A 21,199-nucleotide genomic window follows, 5' to 3' on the forward strand; every position below is an offset into this window, starting at 1 on the left:
TAAGATAATTATTTTTGTGTTTGTTTAAATACATTAATGCTAAAAAAGTTTTCTCTGCACCTATTTATGATTTTTGAATACATGAAACAGATAAAAATCTATAAAAGTAAACTCTATCTTTGGTTAGAGGAAACAAAAGATTTATTTACAGGGGCATGTTAAAGAATGTTTGCACACATTACAAAGAATAACAGATGTGAAAGTACACTCAAACATCACATCACACAAGTTATCAAAGCACTACCATATATAGGAATGATCAAGTGCAAAATTTAACTTAATTTGAGAAGACTTAATTGTGTTTCCCCTTCAACCTCTCCCCCAAAAGCATCAAAAAATGGGTTGTTATTATAATTTTTTATCTTTTGGCTATGTGTTAGAGAACTTTAAAGGCTAAAGCAGTAAAACCTTTAGCTAGATCTACTCTTTTCTCATAAATAATTTAATTCATATCAACACTCTAACCTGTAAGCAACCCAAGTAAGGACAACACTTCTATACGCAGTATTTTATCATGCTTAAGCACAGGCTGACACACACGGTCAGTCTTGGATAAGACTAAAAGATTTTTTAGCCACTAAACTTATTCAAACTCTTCTGCCTAAAGTAAACCCTTAGCATCTACCCTGTTATGTTCCTTGAACTTATGTACAAGCATATGTACCCCTTATGTACCCCTTATTATTATGGTTTTTATTGTCATGTCTTCATGCCCTTGGATAACACAGCTGAAAAACAACGACCATGCCAAGTCCAAATAAATGTTCATGTTTATAAAAGGAGTATTACTCTATATGCTGCGAAATCTAAATAAAATCAAAGAAGATAAACTCTATTTCTCCAATCCATGACTACTGTTGTGATAGCTCAATCCATGATTACAGAGCTGTAATACAACTGAAGACCCTATCTCAGATAGATCTTCCCACTGACTTCCTGAGGCAGCAGCATAAGAAGAATTTTACTCAGCGTTCCTCACTGACTTTTCTCAGAGCACACAGATCATCCATCAAAGATGTGCTTGTTGGAGCCACAGTGCAACAAATGCCCTGAAACTTATACTGAAATTTAAGTATGCTGTCAATCTTTCTACTTTCAATATAGTTACACATGTTCTGAGACATATTAATTCAACATTTTATTGGACAAGGTACTATGGGGATATTATTATAAACACACTATTTTCTTTAAATTCACTGCAGAGATTTAAATGCAGTATGAGAATGTCCTGAAAATACTCCATAAACCTTTCCTCAGAGCTACAGATTTTAAAACAGGTAATAACTTTAGAAACAATGATTCTGGAGAAAAATGAGCCATTATTCAAACTGTGGGGGAGGAATATTGATATGCTACAGTACAGTGCTTGTGGTTACCAGCAACATGATTAGGAAAAGTCTTTTCTAGTACTTCATACACATTTCTTTGAAGGTGTTTAGTTACAGCCATGGTTTAATTTCCTGGATGATAGACCTAAAAGTCTCATAGGAAAATATGAAGTAAAATTTCAGAAAATCTTTTTCATTTTATTTTTCTTACCCAGCTACTCTATTATCATTGCTTTTGAGTTACTAATATAAAGACTCCATATTTCCAGCAAAATATGTAACCAGAAAAGTAACACTGAGCAGTACACCGTCATGCTTTGAATGAATACTACACCATATAAATCAATTAGATACAGATTATACTCTCTTGTATTTATATTCAAATAAACGCACTTATAACACAAACCAGTTATCTACACTGATGTAGGATGAAGGTTACAACCATTATTAAAATACCATAACTTTGAGTCTACTTTTTTTATAGTGTTGCCCAGGTACATCAAGTGAAATTATTTATTTTGTATTCTTTAAAATGGAACATAGATTAATTTATGATTGACTAGACTCATAACCTCGGTCTTTTTATGTAAGACAAAAGATGATCCTTGATGATCTGCATTGCACAATGTAAGTTTCTTACTGCAGTGCTTGAGTATCTTTGAATGTGAATTGTTTGCATTAACATGAAAGAGATCACCAAGATCTAATAGTGATCTAAAAAAGGAAAATTAGATCATAAATATATTGAAAAAACAATGACCAAAGGAGGAAACAAATATTTATCCATCATAACATCTGATTCTTCCATCAGTCACATTACCTACTCGTCTTACTCTCTACAGTAAAGCTGACAGAAATGAACAAACTTTTCAAAATTTTCACAAGAAAATCTTCTGTTAAACTAAAGACATTTGGAGTTACTGTTTAGTGTTTATGATGTTTCAGTTTTCTTTATTTTTCCTAGAGAAGATAATAACATTGCTTTTAATGTTTAAGCTAAGCTGCATTTTTTCATGAAAAAAATAGAGAAAAGTGGAAAAGAAGGTTCTAATCTGAGAGTGATTTTATTCTTTTGTTAATTTCTTTCTCTTTCAGAGCCCATCCAAAGCCTTTTCATATTCAAGAAAGACATACTCAACTTGGCTTATTTCTTAAAAATAATAGCTTCTCCACCTGCCTATTATCAACAGATCTGAGCTATGGTTTGTCAGTGTGACAGCAATGAGTGGTATTATAACAGTAAAAACTTGGGGAAAAATCTGTTTGACTCTATTCAGAAATTCTTTTCCATATTCAGAAAGAAATTGAAAAAAAGATAATACAAAAAAAAAATCTTGGTTACGAAGTCACTATTAGACATGACCTTGTTTCTTTTTAATTCTTTTAAGATATAAGAATTAAATCCATCATGGAAATAAAAAGTTTAGAGAATGGACCACATGACAAACTCCAACTTCTTAAATTCTAACCCCGCTGTCAGTATAGCTTACTGATACTGTACATTTGCATTATTGTAGTATGGGTTTTAATTTATGTCATTAGTTTTTAAAATCTACTCATCTTCAGCTTGTGGTCCAGGGCTCTTCTAAGTATCTGTGAAAAATAATCTTAAAAAATAAAAAAAGTACATTATGGGCAAAACTGTCGTGATTTCAGGGCACATCCCTATATTGGGAAGGTTTAGGCATCGACAGTGTGAAACGAGGGTCTTCAATCTTCCTTGAGATCAAAGGTCTCTTTAGAGTAACAGCCAATTTAGAGGAAAAAAAAAGAAAAAGGGGAAAAAAAAAGTGATCTAAAGTTCAGAAAAAAATACCAAGCTATACAGCTAAAATTGATTTTCTTCCACGTCAGGAAAGTGGTGATTATTTCCTTTTCTAAATTATACACCCTGTGAAAACCCTAAATGTCAAAACAGAGATCCAAAACAAATCCCAAACATATCTTACCGATGATAAAGAGAATTTCCACTGCAATGTCACTGACAGTTGTGCTTCGAGTTGTAGACAGCTCATCATGGCCAATAAAGGAAACATTGTAAGGTACAGTTACAGCAACATAAAACGTTGCCAGTAAAATAAGCCAGTCCCAGCCAGCTTTAAAAGTGCTAAAATGCAAAAGTATGAATTTGGATTTTTTTGCATCTGAGACTTTGTATTCTGGAAATGCTGGTTTATCTACAAAAACATTCTGAAAAAGAAAGAAAAAAATTAAATGAGACAAACCAATAATTTGATCACGCAGAAGCATTTCTTCCAATGCAGTCATTAGGTGTGTTTGTTTTTTTGTTTTTGTTTTTGTTTTTTTTTTACAAAAGCATAATGAAATATAACATACTCATATGCAGGCAAGAACTAATGCTATTTTTTTTCCTTCCTAATGTAGTCCTCACACTTATTTAGACAGATGGTTCTGTTCATGGAATAACTTTTGTGAATGTTGGACAGAAAGAGGATTAATGAGGTACAGATTAAAGAGAATGAAGAGGGGACTGAATCTGGCAAACTATTTCTTCCTCTGTTGGATTAATTCTGACTGAAGAACAATGTTATTTCTTTAGTCAGATAGGTTAGAACTTCATATATGCAAGGACGTAGTATTGCAAAAGGAAACATATAGAAAGGAATAGGTGGTACTGAAGATAAAACATCCTTCCTATACATATTTTAGAGCTGTGAGCAGGTTTTTTCAGACTAGCTTTAGCTTCGTTCCACGGGCTAAACAGCTCTAGTACTTGGAGCACCTCTCCTGATTTAGTTTCATCTATGGCAATCCAGGTCATGGGAACCAAATTAGTAGGAATAACCTTTTGATTCTCTTTAAAATTGCACTCCTGATCTAAACCAAAATGCTAAGGTAGATCCACCATAAATAACTCCAGAACTGACTACCTTCAACATTAGACTATACCTATCTTTGTCTCGAGTCTTTGTCTAACTAGTTATGTTTTCTGCAACCAAGACTTCAGTGTTAAGCATCAGCTTTAGAAATTCTTAGCTTTCATCTTTCACAGTTTTAACAAAAACATCTACTCTCCCGAAAAGCAGCATGTGGGACATGAACCATCATGTATTACTTACTAACGAAATTCTGCTCACTGCTACTGTGCTCCTGGTTAGTGCTGTTCCAGGAACAGAGCCTCACAAAACAGTCTTGTGTATTCAGCAAGCTAAAATTACTTCTAATCTTGAAGTTATTCAATATGAAAATAAAATTACAAAACCTGCATGACTGTGGACTTAACTACATTTGCCTTGTCACAGCCTTTCTCTTTGTGTGTTTCCTTTGAAATACTGATGTCATTGCCTTCCCTACTCTTGGTTCTCATTCATGAATCAAAGTGGCTGAATTCTCACCATTGTTAGCTTCAGCTCATTTTTAATCACAAAAAAGAAAATGTTCCCCTTATTATTTCCAATCCATAGCTAAAAAATCAATATACTAAAGGTAGTAAATTAGTCTCAGAATAAATGTTTTAAAATGGTACAATAACATCTGCGCTAGGATTTTGACAGCACAGGTAAGTCACCAAAAGCTATTTAAAAGTCATGTTCCTAAAAAATATTATCGTATTACTATGCAATGAAAATGTCCCTGGAAGATCTGGTCATATTTTGGCAGGTATTTTTATTATTAAACTTTTTCAACATTAAACATTTTTAGCTCTTTTTTAACATTTTTCAACATTTAATATTTATATTCAGTGGAAGTGACTGTATGCCCTATGAGATATATTCCAGTTGTGTATTTTCATGTCTTTAATCTATACCAAGTTTTTTCTGCTTTAATTTCTAATTTAATAATATTTAGGAGGATGTAGCTGCACTGCTGCTTAATTTTGGTAACCAATAAAAGGAACATGCTCGGTGGCAGATCATCTTTCAGGGTGTTCATGTTCTATATCTGTTGGTTATTTTTTCCATTGTCTGTCTTTCATCCTCCCCTACTCATTAAAAAAAAAAAAAAAAAAGAAAGAACAAAACAAGACCATTTTCTTGTTTCTCTGTCGAAGATTTTAGCTTTTTTAAGCTAATGATATACAAACAAGAGACTAACTACTGTTTTGAGATTTTAAGAAAAACTGGTTTTGCTACCCCTGCTTCTAACAACTATATGTTGGAACAGGCTCTCTAATATTATTTTAGCAAATTTTTATGTGAACATACTGATTTCATATGTATCTCTATCTTCCTTCTGCATTAACTTTTCTCCTGAGACATAGTTCCATAGAGCAGGAGAGTTATTTTTTCTCATGAGCATTTCCTTAGAAGTCTTTCTGTTGCTATATTGTTGGCTTTGTCTATTGTTTGATTTGGTGTTAGCAACATTCATAGGATGTTTTGTGAATTTATTAGTTGTAGTTACTGGGGGAACACAGAAGTAATTTAAAGAAAGAAATATTACTACTTCTGCTAGGAAATGAAAAGATGAATATACTCAGCACAAAGTTGGAGAAATTAGCATCAAAATGACATGTGACCTTTTGGAGTTTAATCACATGGAGATTTTCAGCTACAGCAATACCTTGAATTTCTTCATTATCTTTTCAGCAAACAGTAATAAATGAAATGAAGTTATTGGGATGATAAGGCAAATTGGAACCTAAAATTAAGTTCTGAGAAACTTTATAATGTGGTTTTCCTGGCATTAAGTAAATATCTGTTTACAGTATGACTAAATGCGGCCTTGCTGTATGGTAACAAATACCATAGTAGGCAGAACTGCACCTAAGTGAAATGCATTCTAATCCTTTTGCCATTGTAAAATTATGGTTCAGATATTTCTCAGGTACTCAGTGACCTTTTGCAGTCCTTTTAAATGCTTGGGGTTTTTTTTAAGACAGTGAAAAGAGTACATTTTTGAAAAAAAAATACAAGAGAAGAAGTACACATACATTATTAATTTTTAATTTGTTCTTCTCTCTTCTTTGTAGATGTCCAGAGATATGATAAAGGACAGCTCTACTCCTTCTGCGCGCTGACTCAAAATGCGACCCCGCACTTCCTCTTCCTTTCCATTTTTCTGCAGAACAAAAGTGAAAGTTCATTAAAGATCAGGAAATAGCACTTTAAGCTTTGGGACCTGAACTACTGACATTTCAGACATTGGTAGAAATGTAAATATTACTCACACCTTTTCTTTTGCTTAATCTTTTGCAGTAAAGAGACAAAAATGCCCTCTCCTGAAGGGTAAATAAAAATCACTCTGAAGTTTTAATTGCCAAATGCCTTCACACAACTCAGAAGCAATTAATTACAACATATGATTTCATAGATAAGATAAAGGTACTCTCTACTGCATCAGAAAGTAGTGATTACTGACCAGAGGGAAGCATAACCACTTAAAATATCCTTGAGGTGGTCCTACTCTCTTATTTCAGGGAAAGAAAAAAAAAATCTCGTGGTATACTTCTTAAAAACGAAGAGTCTGACTTGTACTAGGCTCCCATTATGTCAGAATATGCTAATTTGTAAGGTTGCTCATTAGTAATAACGAATTCTTACATTCACGCATTTAGATTTCTTTTCCCACCACATGGTCACTGGCAAAATCACTTGTCACGTTCCCTGGTGACATGAAACCCATTAAGAGTAAAGACTGAATATTATTTTGGAAAGCTTTGTGGTTTTTACCTCTATTCAGATGTCTGTAATTGTCAATCATGGGAACAAATTTTGTTCTTGTTTATAAAGCAGTAAATTCAAAGTAAGTCCAGTGACTCTGATGGAATTACAGTGAACTGATGCCAGAGTAAATGAAAGCAGACATTTTGTGATGTGTCAGGATTAGGAAAAAAGAAATGGAAATAAAGGAAAAAGCCGTCTGTCAAGGAGGTTTAATTAAAGTCAATTCAATGCATACAAATTAAGGGGAAAAATTAACAATACACAAAACTAATTAGCAGAGACAGAAATTAACAACAAGCAAAATAGCTACATTTGAAACCTGCCTAGAAAAGCAAGAAAGATTTGTATTATAGAAGATTGATATATTTTTGGCTTAACAACACAAAACCACACATAACAAAAAGTGTAGGAAGATAAACTTTCCAAACTTCTCAGTGAAGAATGTTTCATGTAATTCATGCAAGAGCACACTCTAGTTCAGGATTTTTTTACATGTCAGTAAGAAGAAGGGGAAAAACAAGACAAAGAAGAAAAAAAATAAGAAAAAAACCTTTGCATTGTAAAGCCAAATAACTACTCAAAAGCTGAAGGAGGTAGATGGAGAAGCCTCATACTTTTCCATCTCCAACACATACAGGTATCAGCTACAATGAAGAAAGATAGAACAAAAAGCCCTATTTCAGCAAAGATCAACTAAATTAATGTTGGTTTAAAAAAATAAATCTCTCAATCATCAAACTATTTAAAACAAACTAAATTTTAAACATTCTTAAATTCTGAGTAAGAATAAAGTGCTTACCAGCTTCTCTGAGCAAAAACGAATGTAAGTCTATTGAATTGAGTCTGCACTGTAGTATTGGTCAAAATAGCAGTCTGGTTTTGTCATATGACTTTGAAATTCTCTTTAAAACTATTTACAGGCCTCTCTTTTTTTCCCTTTATCAAACTCATGTGCCTTTTAAAATATATTTTTAAATATGCCCTTTCAGTAGCTCCTTTTGCCAGAATAATATACAACTTTCAAGATATGGATACACAATTGCCTGATACAATAGTGTAATAATCCCCTCAGGTTTTTTTCTTAATAACTCCTAATCTCAAATGTTCCTTTTTCTCACATGCTGAGCACATAGTTGAAAGCTGTCCATAATTCCACCTCTTTCCAGAAAGGCAATGGAGACAGTCAATGCCATGAGATTACAGAGATAGACAGTGTACACATATTAAGTTAAAGTAGTTTCTTTTTCTTCCATATATTTATCGTCAGAGATTTTTAATTTTCTATGCACTTTTTAAATGAGAACAGGTTCCTTATAAGATTTTAAATTTTATATGCCAGTAGCCCGATAACATTTTCCTTTAGACAGATTCTGCCTCTTCTACCCAGGTTTAGCATTCCAGCGACTGAGAATGCTGTACTCATTAAGCCACTCAGGTTGGGAGGCTTGATATGGCACTTAGAATCATACCAGCTGCATATTTTCAGAGCAAGTGACTTCCATCACATGCTGATTCCTCTATTTGCAAAGGATTAATACTACCTCTCTGCTAGAATTGGAAGTCACTCAACTCCTAGAGACAGAAAAGCACGGATAAATAAGGAAAATGTTATGTTCATTATGAAGTAATAATATTTTTCCTTCTAAACAAAAATGGTAACGATTTTGTATGTTTGAGAGTAGCAGTGAAAAAAATATGGGTTTCTCATGAAGATTAGATGCCATCAGAGCACATATCAACAGCTTATAACATAAAACAGGGAATGATATTGGTGAATTCTCCTGCTTTCTGATCTTCCCAGTGCCTTTAGGAAAAAAAGCAATCCTGATCCTAATAAACTACATTGTTCACCAGGTGTGACTTTGCATGTGCGTGATTATTTTCTATAATCTACCTTCTTTTCCTGTCACACTCATACTCCTGTCATACTCTGAATGAGACAGTTCATTTTTCATAAACACCCATCTGTTTATCTCTGGTTTTTAAAAAGTTTAGGTACCTGACAGACTTGCATTTTTTTTCCGTGGCTGATCTTAGCAAAATGATACAAAAGTAAACACAACCATAAGCAGAAAGGCACTTTAATACAGCTGGTTTATTTTTGCCCTGTGCTTAAAATCAAAAAGATTTCTCACCTCCCCAAATACTCTGAGAATCTTGTCCTAAAAAAAAAAAAAAAATCTTAGATTTTGGGCTCTATTTCCTGGTGCTTCCATACACCCCTTCCTGTATGATGGTAATACACTTGTCAAAATAGCTCTTAAAAAGAATGCTTTGCAATTTAGTCTTATCTCCCCTTTACTTTGATCAAAAAAGTGGTAATACATCTTTTAACTCTTATTGTGTTCTTCTGGTTGTTTTTCGTTCAAATGAGATTAGGTATAGTACCATAGCCATCACACATGACAATCTCAAAAGTCTTTTGTAAGACAAGAAACTAACACAGCATCTCTTTGCTAAGCTTACCATTAGTCTCCTCAGAGCTTAAGGCTTCTCACAATCTTGTAAGGGATAGTTGCAGTAAAAAAAAAAAGCACAATCAGACACAAATGCCCTTGTAACTGTTGTCTTTTCTGCTATGCATTTATAAGAACATGAGGCTTCAATCATCCACTTATAGTGGAGGCATAACTCTTTTCTTGTCCTTTGGGAAAAAAAATCTACTTCTTAGGTAGTACTTCAATTTAGTACTGACTAAATTGAAACCAAATGTATGTCTGCTCCTCTTCAAAGCATTTAATAAAATCATAGAATAATTTAGATTGGAAAATACCTCTAAGATCATCAAGTTCAACCACTAATCCAGCACTGCCAATTCCACCACTAACCCATATCCCTAAGTGCCACATAGACACATCTTTCATATACCTTCAGGGGTGGTGATTCAAATACTTCCCTGGGCAGCCTGTTTCAATGCTTGATAACACTTTTGGTGAAGAAATTTTTCCTAAAATCAGAATAGTCAGAACCTTGGTATTTTTTCCTCATTTGTCACACTATTAATTTGTATCCCTTCAAAAGAATTGCCTTCACATTTTTCTCCCTCATGACTTTCCTCATTGTTAAAAGGTGTCCAGATAGGGACAGACTTGAAGAAACCCATCATGCTGCTCCATGCACACAGTGGAGCCCCGTGAAAAAGCATAGTAACAGATTAACACTGTGACTTCTTACCACTGGTGGTACCCTTCCCCCCTCAAAATACAGAGGGACTGGCACATTCACATACTTATGTGATCTCTCCTACTGCTGCATTCTGAAATCAGGCAGGGAAATAAATCTCCCCCATCACTTTTCCTGTGTATATCTCTAGGCTGTCACAGCCACTCAGCCAAATCACAAAGAAATGTTTTTAGCTGAGATATTTTACAAGTAGTGAAATGTTTCTTTTTGAACCTGGGTTCAACAAATGATTTATTAAAGAATTTTTACATCATTTATTCATCTTACAAGTCTACGTATAAAAGGCTTCCTGTGAGAAGTGCAACCAAGAAGTTTTTGTCCTTTTAATCCATGTCTTGAGAAACCCTCATCACTTGCATCACAAGGTAAGAAAATCAGCAGAAATTCTGATCTTTGCAAAGACCCCCATGAATAACCCACGTGCAACAAAAATAAATATAATTATGTCTACAGGAAACACAATGGTACTAAATCATATCTAGCATCATTAACACAAAACGTATTTCACAGGTGGTCTTAAAAAAAAACCAAACCACCAAGGAAATTCTGAAGGTGGCAATTGGGTAAAGCAATTCTGAATTCTGAAAAAACCTTTGAAAACAGATTGTATGGAAGGGTGGTATGAATTTTTTCTAGGTTTTTAAAAATCTTTAGCAAATTTTCAGTTATTATTTGGTAGGGGACAGCACAGGAGCAGTTGTCACTGAAGAGAAAACTGATAAAAGCCTGCTTTGGTATTAATAACAGAATAAAAGCACTACCATGGGCTGCAGGAGGTCTGTTGGTTGTATGACCCATTCTTTCTGTAAACAGCAACCAAATATTCACATAACTGTAAGCTGCATGGTGGATCTAGGTGAACTTCTAGCTGCTTTTTTTATTCTGTTAACTGATTGAGTGATTCAATAAAAAGATGTACTTAATGTACATGCCAGCTCTATGCTGTAAACATTATTACAGAACGTTTTCTAAAGGGGCTAATTTTACACAGAATCAATGGTATGATTATCATAATTTTAGCATTATGCCTTCAGAGAAAATTCAGCCTTGAACAGGCAGAGAAAAGGAGCAATAATATACATTACTATTAAAGTTTTTATGAATCAGAAAGACCTTTAAACAGTTGTATGCTTACGAGATTAAAAATCTTTAACACCATTTTGGGCTGCTGATTCTTCCACTATTAAAAAAAAAGGTAGGAGGAAACACACAAAGCCAGAAGAAGGGTTCTTTCTCCTCTTCCATTTTGGGGGTTGATAGGTGTACATTCATAAATAAATAAATAAATAAATAAATAAATATTCCTTTTTAGATGTCTGTATTTGGGTCTATCTCATAACATACAGAATTGGGAAAAAAAATCCAAGCAAATACACCTTTCTTCAACTGTTCCAATAGACTGAGTTTCAGTGGAATAACTCTGAAAGTGAATTACTTTAAGATATTTTCTCATTTATTAAAACTACTTCCTAAAAGTTACAAAACTCTTCTAATAAAGTAAAATATTCCAACTCAAAAATAACTATTTCATAATTGTGTAAAAATAGTTTCTTTGCCAGCTTACTACTGCTACTACTCCAGAGAGAGCTGTCTCACAAATGGGAAAATCGTTATTTTTATTATGTCATCAAATTTGAAACGTCTCTTGATTCTACTGAAGTGAGTGGTCATATGTAGTTCTTAGAGAACAAAATGCAGCGTTGAATTTACAGCTGGGTTATTACTCACTTCCAGCTGTTTTTTGATGGTACTGTTATTTCCTGCAACAGTTTGTATTTCCCACAGTGAATGTTAGCTCTTGATAAAGTGATATGCTCATTTATCATAATGAACAAAACCATAACAGTAATAATGAGAATATTTGAAATATTTTTAAGAACCCCTAGAACTTAAATAATTTCAGTTGAGTCACTGAGAAACTTTTCATTGACTTGAGCAAGTGTTAATGCCTCTTTCTGTGCAAAAATGTAGTATTTAAATACGTAATACCACTGAACTTAAAGGTTTTCTTTTTTCCTTTAATTCCATGAATTCAACCAAGTACTTTATTTACTGATCTTTTGTCCTCCAGAATATTCAAGAAAAGTGATCATAATTAAAAAAAAAAGATTTGCACTTAAATTGATGGTAAAGTACACCTTGTTCACTTAAGTGAAAATAAAAATATGTGTACCTGAATAATTGCTATCTTGTAATGAAAGTAAGTCTTTTGATAATGAAGACTTCTTTTGTAAATAGACTTATCTACAATACAGACCTAGACAAGTCACCTATAAAAAAGGTTTTGTGGTCAGTGTGACTTGTCCTGAGTTAAAACAGTGGGAGGAAATAGATTTAAAAAAAAAGTTTTAAGAGCTAAGACATCTAGAAGTTCAAAACCTTATGAAGTCTGTATATATGTTTCATGTGGGCATTAAAACATCCAGAAAGTATCTCTAATTATCTCTCAAAGAACGAGATTTTCAGACTATGAAGGTGACTCATCATAAACTAAAACCACTTACAACCTTAATTCTACAACTTAGGATGGATTCTTGACAGTTTTAAAACCATCTTTTCTACAGCTACGCAAAACTCACTTGTAATAGATCTTATTTGCTGAGTCTTTACAGAACCTCAGAATTGCTCTGAGGAACTACAGCAGGAACTACATGCACTATAACTGAAATTACAGTTAAATTCTGCAAATGGTCCAAGTCCTCCTATTTGTGTTTCTGAACACAAAGTGTACATGCAATATGCATTCTAGTCCTCATGGTCTCTTAATAAAATGTAAGATACTAGGCTGAGTCTAGGCTAATGAAAGTCTTTAAAGACATTTCACCCTTTTCAGATTTTTTCCATAGAAATAAGATTGTAAATTATATAGAAAGGTTGTAAACCCTCTACCTCCTTAAAAAGTCACCTAGCACACACACCCAACTCTGAAGAGCTTTTCTAATTGGCAACATATGTACTAAACATATTCCCTGTTTCTTCTGTGCTTTCTGTTGTTAGTCTTACATGGTTGAGCTTTCAAACTCTAAAAGGAATGTCTGAAGATATTTTCCACCATTCTGACAGCAAAATGAAAAACAAAACAAAAGAGAGGTGGTTCCATGTTTATCTAGGAACTAGTGAGTCAATGAACTATTCAGTGGCTAAAGCATATATTCTCCCAACCTTCCAGGATATCCCAGAATATGGTCATCTTCTCTGCATTTGCTCAAGAATCAGACTTTGTTTTTCTTTTTCTCATGTTCATTCCACATGCACCACAAAGGACACTTTTCCCTCACCTTCAGAACATGTCCTGCACCTCTCTGAGAATTGCTGGAATGGAACTGCCACTTGGATTTAACACCTGTGAAAAGCTAAAGCAAGAGCTACAAAGATTGATAAGTCTCCAGAGAGTCAAGGCTCAAATACAATTTATTTGATTGTGTAAGAAGGTGAAAAGGGAAGAGAGAGAGCATCTATGTGCCCACAAATACTGGAAGGAACAAGGAGAGAAAGGTAGCTCTATTTTTGTTCCTACAGTGTTTAAACTATCATGTACCAATCAGGAGGAAGGGAGTTTCTCTTTACTGATGGCAGAAGAGTCGCAGACCCTTCTAACTTTGATGATGAGCCAGGAACAAAGTCATCCTAGAGGAGATGTCATTGCAAAATAAAGGCTTCCTCAATATTTTTTTCCTTTGGACAGTGGGAATGTTGGGATAAAACTGTGCTTCTATCCTGCCTCCTCCACCAACAGAACTGCATTGTGCCCTGGGCATCCTGAAACAATTTTATCTGCTTTGATTATTGTACATCTAGGTGACTGTATGTTCCCCATCTCAATATCCTGCCTCCTGACGGGTGTAAGAAGCTTTAAAATGAAAAGTTGTCTCCTGAGTATTCACTGCTGTAGCTTGAGCAATCATGAAATAGCTGAGACAGTAATTAAACAGAATAAATCAAAGTGTACATTGCAGAATTTCTTAGAAGAGATCATTCCTGATCCAAGCAGACATTTTTAACATAAAAAATCTGGAATGCAAAATGTTTGGCACATGGTATTTCACTTCAGCACACTGAAAAGAACAACTCCTCTCTCCAACAAATGATGCATAATCAAAATAAATCTGTTTCCTTAGAAATTTATATAGACCTAAGGATTACTAAGAAGCCAGAAAAAGCAAGCCAGTTAAACCATACCACATAGTTTAATCTGGGGGGGGGGGGGGAAAGGTTGTAGTCCAACTTTTAATTCACATTATTTTGAGGGTGAAGGTATCTTTGCCAACAGGTAGGCCAACCTGAAACATGAAATTCTATTCAAGAAAAAATGTTGTTTACTTTGTGAGCAGTCAAATACTGGAACAGGCTGCCCAGATAAGTCGTGGATTCTCCATCCTCCGTGATATTCAGCACATTCATGGTCCTGGGAAACCCATTCAATCTGATCCTGCTTTAGAAAGGGACACTGGACCAGACAATCTCCAAGATGCCTTCCCACCTCCATCATCATGTGATTCTGTGGTTACTATATATATATTGCACACATTTTTATAATAATGCTGGAATAAAGTTGAGAAAATCTGTCCCAAGATAATTGTTTTAAAACAAAGAGTTCAAAATTTTCACAATGAAAAAAAAAAAAAACAAAAACCAACAAATAGATTTACAATAAAGGTTAAAGGAAGCTTTCTGGAATGAGTCAAATTCAACAGGGAAATTTTAGCAGCGACTATAGTGGTAGAACTCTGCATCTACGTAACCCAACTTATTACACATTAGCATACAGATTGGAGATCTAAAAGTAGTCACAGAATAATTTAATTTCTTATTTCCCTACCTAGAATCTTGTACTCCCACTAAATTCCAGTATATGGTCAAGTGTATTACAGAAAGTTCATACGCAGAAATGAAAAAGAACTGATCCAGCCATAACCACACTGGAGTCCAGAACTGGAGTCTGGAATTTTCAGTTTGATCAATTCAATCACTTTTCCCCAAAAGGACAACGGAACTCTTAACTGGTTTACCAAAATGTAGCCCATTGTAAGTTAGGATACTAAAATAAAGCTTCCATAAAACTGCTTAAGAAACAGTTTCTTAGGGAATCACAGTGTTTATTAAAAAAACAAAAATAAACCTTTTCTTGTATATTGAAAAGACCACCAATATGATTAAAGAGCCAAATTTTAGGAAGAAAAGGTATTGAGTTGCTTTGCAGAACTGCAAATGATTATAGATATTATTAAGTAGATGGAAAGTAGAGTGCCTATCTACAGTAAACTTACAGGTAGGGTAAACATGTATTGTTGAAAGCAAATTACCGATACTGAAAAGCTGAGGTTTTTAAGAATATGGCAATTAAAGGGGTATGGAGGGAGTGGGGGAGAAGAATGGCAATTTGACTTAAAAAACTCAACCCAACCCAACCAAACCATGAAAGTAACCATGAAAGTCACTGACAGTCATAGCACTTCTAAAAAACTGCTAAACTTCTCAGGCATATATTTTTGCATTTTTATTATATGAAAGTCTTAGGAAAAAGTCTACTCCTTCCATTGGTTGATAGGGCTGTTTTCACTGGAAACTTTTATACAGAAGAAAAGTAGAAAAAAAAATCTGTTAAATTTGTATTTAGAATGAGACATCCAAAAGAAAAGGTCACAGACATCTGACATTTGGGCTGGGTAAAGGGAAATAAGGCAAAAAGGTAGACTTTTGCAAGGCACATTGGCACAAAGGAACAACTCAAGTTGCGTGAACAGATGAGATAAAATAGATAAGAAAATGTCTGTAGAAAATCGAAGAGAGTATCAGCTCCTGGGATTTGGAAAAGTAAATACACAATGCACTAAAAGAAAGAGGTCATAAAATCAGGAGATAAAGCTCAGGAAGATGTCATTGTAAAAGTACAAGGAGAACAAGATCTTACGGAAAAAACATGAGATATAAAAAGTAGGAGAGATGTGAGGGAGGAGTCTGGAGAAGACTTTTGGAAGCACAATCAATGAGAGTGTATTACCACAGAGTGCTGGTGGAATGTCAAGGGGTACGGGGCAGACTCAGGAGGAAAGGAACATGAAATAATTTTGTTAGATAAGTTTCCTAAGGAGATTAGAAATTAAAGGGAGATGGAATATGACTATTAATGACCCAGACAAATTATAAAAATCTGTTCGCAGCAGAAAACAGAAGAGAGGGACTGAAACAAAAACATTGATACAAGGGCCTTGCATGGGCAAAAAGAGTTTCACACTGAGAATGTTTGTATCTAAGTTCTCCTGCTGTACACAGTCTAAACTCAAGAGGTATGCTAAAAAGGCAATAGAAAACTGGTCATTATGGCAGTTACCTTATAGCAACAGCTTGCATTCAACTCTTAAGTGTGCAAAGTATTTGATTTTTAAAAGGAAAAATTCAGTAATCTTTGAAAAAAAAAACCTGTCTTTTTAGCAACATTACCTGTAAAAATAATATCCAGTAATGTGTATCTATAATTTTGCAATGGATGTCAATCACTGAACATTAAAAAAGCTCTTTCGTAAATCCAAACAACACACTGTAAATATGAGGTGTCTCCTACGTGCCTGATAGCTTTTGTGGTCTAAGTAAAGAAGTACCAATTACTTTCATAAGTTAAACATTCTGAAATTTCAGATATTGAATCAGTTGCATAGATTGTACTGGGAATTCTTTTCTGACAATTATGAGATTATATTCATCAGTGGAGGATTGGTGAATCACTCTGCACAGGAAGAATTTTAATGTAACTCAAAGAGCTAATGTACCACTAAATTTATTTTTATATATCCAAGTAGATGTACATAAAATTAAAATGTTGGAATTGTTCGTAAATATTCTGAATAAATAGTTAAATCCTGTTTGTTATCTCACTATATTATATAAAACAGTGTATTCGGCAAAGCCCCATACTAAGTGTTACTTTCTGCTTCCATGATGCGCTAATAACGTGATTTCTCACTGAATCCATCCTGAAAATTTGCACTGCTTGTAAGTAAGTCATTAATCTTTAGAGAACAGATGTTCTGACAATATTTCTTTTACATGGCCCCATATATCACGTTTTAATAAATTACTTTCCTAAAACTTTCATAAGAGGCTTAAGGAGAAACTAGATAAAATATTTTTTATATTCTAGTTTTGTTACCTATAACAATTTCTTGAAATTGGATGTAGGGAAAAGCTGCAAAATGTACCTTCAAGGCCATTTTTCAGTCTTCCAGCTCAGAAATTTGTAAATATGTTTGGTGCAAAAAGTGAAGGATGCAAAACAAAAAAACAACTCTCCAATATTCAGGGCTTGAAAAGTAAGAAAAACTTGAAATTATTTGTCCAAAGGTACAGAAGAGGTGGACATTTTTAACATTAATGTTGATGTATGAATATTCATCAGCACAGGGTAGCATAATATTTTCCAGTTTAAAGTATTAAGGTTTCATAAAAGAATGTTGAATTGCACATCTCTATAACTGATATATAACTTTTTTTTTTGTTGAAAAGCTAATATTTAAAACAAGAAAAAGTTGGAAATTAATTGTTCTCCTACTTCAGAAACCCATGAGGACAAAAGGAGTACTAGAGCCATATGTATGTTATTTTTGAGATATGCAGAGAGCAAATGGCTATCATAGGGTGAAAAATTTAAATAAATACCAGAGCAGTACCAAATTGGAAAATTCAACAGTAATGACATTTTACAGAATTCTGAGAGTTACTCATGCTGTCTACATATATATTCTTTCTAAATAGTTTCTTTGAACGTTGAAATATTGCAAAACAAGTGTTGGTTCACTGCCTTTGATATACAACATAGATCAATTCTCACTGCATAGCCTTCATCCATCCACACTGATTTTGCTTTGTGTTAGCAAAATTTAGCAAACCTTGATTACATTATACAGTCAAAATTATTTTATGGCAGTTGTGAATCGTTACCATAATACAATCTTTTTCCAAATTCAAGAGACAATCCTTGCAGTGTTTCCTTTCAGAAGCAAATAAAAGTGAGAATGTATTTCTTATACTATTGGACAATCCTGATGAATAAATCTTATAATTTAATGTAATGAAAATTAGATGACACAAGAGCATATGTGCTTCTTAACAGGCAAAATAATTTCTAAAGCTGTTCTAGATTCTGCTTATGGAAAAACATGAAAAAATACATTCATTCATCTCTCAGCCATACTGAAATCAGATTCACAGAAGGAATCTTTGAAAAGGTCTAGTTCTTCCAAAATGTACCTCTGACAATCCAGAAAGTAAATAAATTAAGTCATGGTACATAAAAGCAAATTTAATTTTGAGGACAAAGTGCTCTGTCTCCCAAATGTGGAGCAGTATGTAAATAAAAAAAAAGTCAGATTATTTATCCTTCCATAACATATATTAATTTCTTCTTTGGAAAGCTAGGATGTCTCTCTATACTGAGAAGTGAACACAAGAGTAAAAGTTCATGTAGGTGCAATTCCCAAAAACATATAAATGTTGGTTCTTATCACTGTTTTTGTAATTCACACAAACCTTCCTTTTTGTCTTCTGCAGGAATCTTCACTTTTGTGTCTGTTATATCTTTGAAAGAGGCCAGAAAGAGTACTACATCTCCTTTTTCATTCTTTATAGGAACAATATCCAGTAAGCACCAGAATGAAGACCCTGCAAGGATAAAGAATGAATTTAATTCAAACAGCTGTCTTTTAGCAGAGAAAGGGGGGAAAAAAGTGAACTACTAAATCTACAACTATGTAATTCTAAAAAAAAAATCTTATTTAGGAGGTCAGTAGTCAGGGAATCACAGATGTTCAGCTCATGTAAATCTCTTTGCATCATTGGTTGAAGCTCAGTAATACTGTTTCTCCAGAAGGAAGACATTAATTTAAATGCAAAATTTATCTACAGGGATCATTAATGGAGTTTAATGTAGCTGTTTAGTCCTCTGAAACCATGAACTCTCAACTGATGCTCCTTATTTCCTGGAAAAGCTTTCGCTTTGTTAACTTGACATCTGAAGCGTTCATGTTTACTATAGAATCATTCTACCTTAATCATCTGACTTGATACTCATTAAAACCCCTTCACAGAAGACCTGATAGTCAGAGGATCATTCTATTAATTCAAAGATATTTAAACTAATCAGATATCAGGCCCAGAACAGAAATAGAATTAACTCATTGCAGCTTACAGATGGTGAGATATCTAATACCATGCATCATCTGTAAAATTAATATCTGCTGTCTTCCCTACTGTCTGTAACATTCACCTTGCTAAGACTGAAGTTGTAAAACGCTGAGTTTGGCAATATTCTTGTCAACCTTTCTCTGTCCACACCTGCTATATAATCATACGGCCTAAAATAAATTCTTACTGTTGTCACTGGTTGTGTACGTCCTGTTTGCAAGATATGTTATTCAATTCCAATGACATAATTCACAAGCTTCCTACTAACACTACTGGGAATAAGAAAATAATGAATGCCTGGATGTTGGTAGTGCATTACAAGCAAACATCCTAGATCCCAATCCCATCCATTCTTTAGTAATTCAGCCCAATACCAGGCTTTTGTCTCTTTCAGGTTTTGGGTACCAATATCAACTACCTCCATCCACTGTCAGCCTCCTAATATTATTTATAAGATATATAAGTAGCGCTGGAGAGTTTAAAATTTATTTTTTGGACATGTCTTTACACTTCTACAATCACGCTGCTTCACAACATACTGGTTTTGGCATTCATTCACCAGCACAAGTCTACTTTAATGCATATAAAGAAATAGGACTATTTCCCTGAACCATTGCTACCACATGATCAGCTGAGCTCTGGAGGGGTCCTTAGGAAGAGCAAGCAGATTAGTCACTGTGCTGTCTGCTGAAGTTTTCAGTTTGGAAAAAGAACTGGACACAGGAAGATCACAGTTAAGTTTTATAATTTAGATTTTCAAGTGGAAGTTCCCTGACTGCCTGTTGAACACTATAGACAAGCATGGGAGGTGAAACAGTAGCTTTCCTTTTGAAGGATCATTACAGTTAAAAGTACAAAAATATGTTTCAAAGGAAATTCATCTTGTTGTCTCTGTCCTGGTCAAACTTTCCAAGAGTCAGACGGGCAGCTTTCAGAGTAACATTACTAGTTCAGTAATCAGGAAACACTGCCACTTAAGGTTTTTAAAGAAGGGACAGGGAGAATTTGGAACAGGAGGAAAGAAATTGGAGGAGAGAAAAATCATGGAAAGAAGCAGACTGGATTTATATTAGGTTTAAATATTCTCATTTTGAGGTTGAAAACAAAGTAAGTAAGGAAGCCCTTCTAAAAAAAAAGGTAGAAATTATGTCAGAAGCAAGATATTTCTACTGTTCCTTCTTCCATTTTAATTTTCCTTTCTTAATTTATTTTTTCAGTTTTGACTTTTTAACCAAAAATTCTGGGAAAAACTGCTCAGTAGTAGTACTGTCAGAACAGTTATAGAGGCTTATCCTATCCATCTGAAGTGCTGCATTCAAAGAGAAGAAGTATGCAATTACTGCTTGCAAATAGAATCACAGGTCTCTACAAAATGCCATTATAACTTTTAAACTGGCCAAATTCTTACTGGTAATATTACTTACTACCTGGCTGCATTCTAGCAGTAGTCTCAGTGGATAAGAAGTCATTCTCAACTCTTTCTTCTAAATATCACCAACAGTGGCAATGGTCTTTTAAACATCTGTTTCAATCTCGAGAAGTGGAAGTATATCTTACTCTTTTTAATTGCTTCATGTCTTTTCCACACACACCCCCAAATTAGCCATTAAGGCTGTTCCTCAAAGAAAGCTGTAGACATCAGCCATGTTCAAACAAACCTAACTCAATTATGGTAATATTGTCTGAAATGATAGATTTGTAGGTTTAAGGGAGTTATTGTACCATGGTTCATCATTAGAAATAGATACATTTCATGGTTTAATTTAACATTTAATGGTTTAATGCATTTGCTCTTTTGTATAATCAAAGCGCATTTGAATTCTCTGCACATGAACATTGGTCACTGAAATTGTTCCACATCCTGTCACCATTAATGTTACTCAC

General features: G+C 34.1%; 1 protein-coding gene across 1 annotated transcript in view; it reads right to left on the minus strand.

Moving 5' to 3' along the window:
• Nucleotides 1-21,199, minus strand: part of KCNH8 (potassium voltage-gated channel subfamily H member 8) — a 177,994-nt gene that overhangs the window by 86,399 nt on the left and 70,396 nt on the right. Inside the window, exons 3-5 of the mRNA XM_051808258.1 lie at nt 18,662-18,793; nt 6,223-6,350; nt 3,278-3,518 (exon numbers count right to left, since the gene is read on the minus strand). Of these exons, the coding sequence (XP_051664218.1) occupies nt 3,278-3,518; nt 6,223-6,350; nt 18,662-18,793 (501 nt within the window). The remainder of the gene's footprint in view (nt 1-3,277; nt 3,519-6,222; nt 6,351-18,661; nt 18,794-21,199) is intronic.

Source organism: Manacus candei, unplaced genomic scaffold (genome assembly GCF_025592945.1).
Source record: "Manacus candei isolate 608988 ecotype Guabito, Panama unplaced genomic scaffold, ASM2559294v1 h1tg000072l, whole genome shotgun sequence".
Taxonomy (NCBI): Eukaryota; Metazoa; Chordata; class Aves; order Passeriformes; family Pipridae; genus Manacus; species Manacus candei.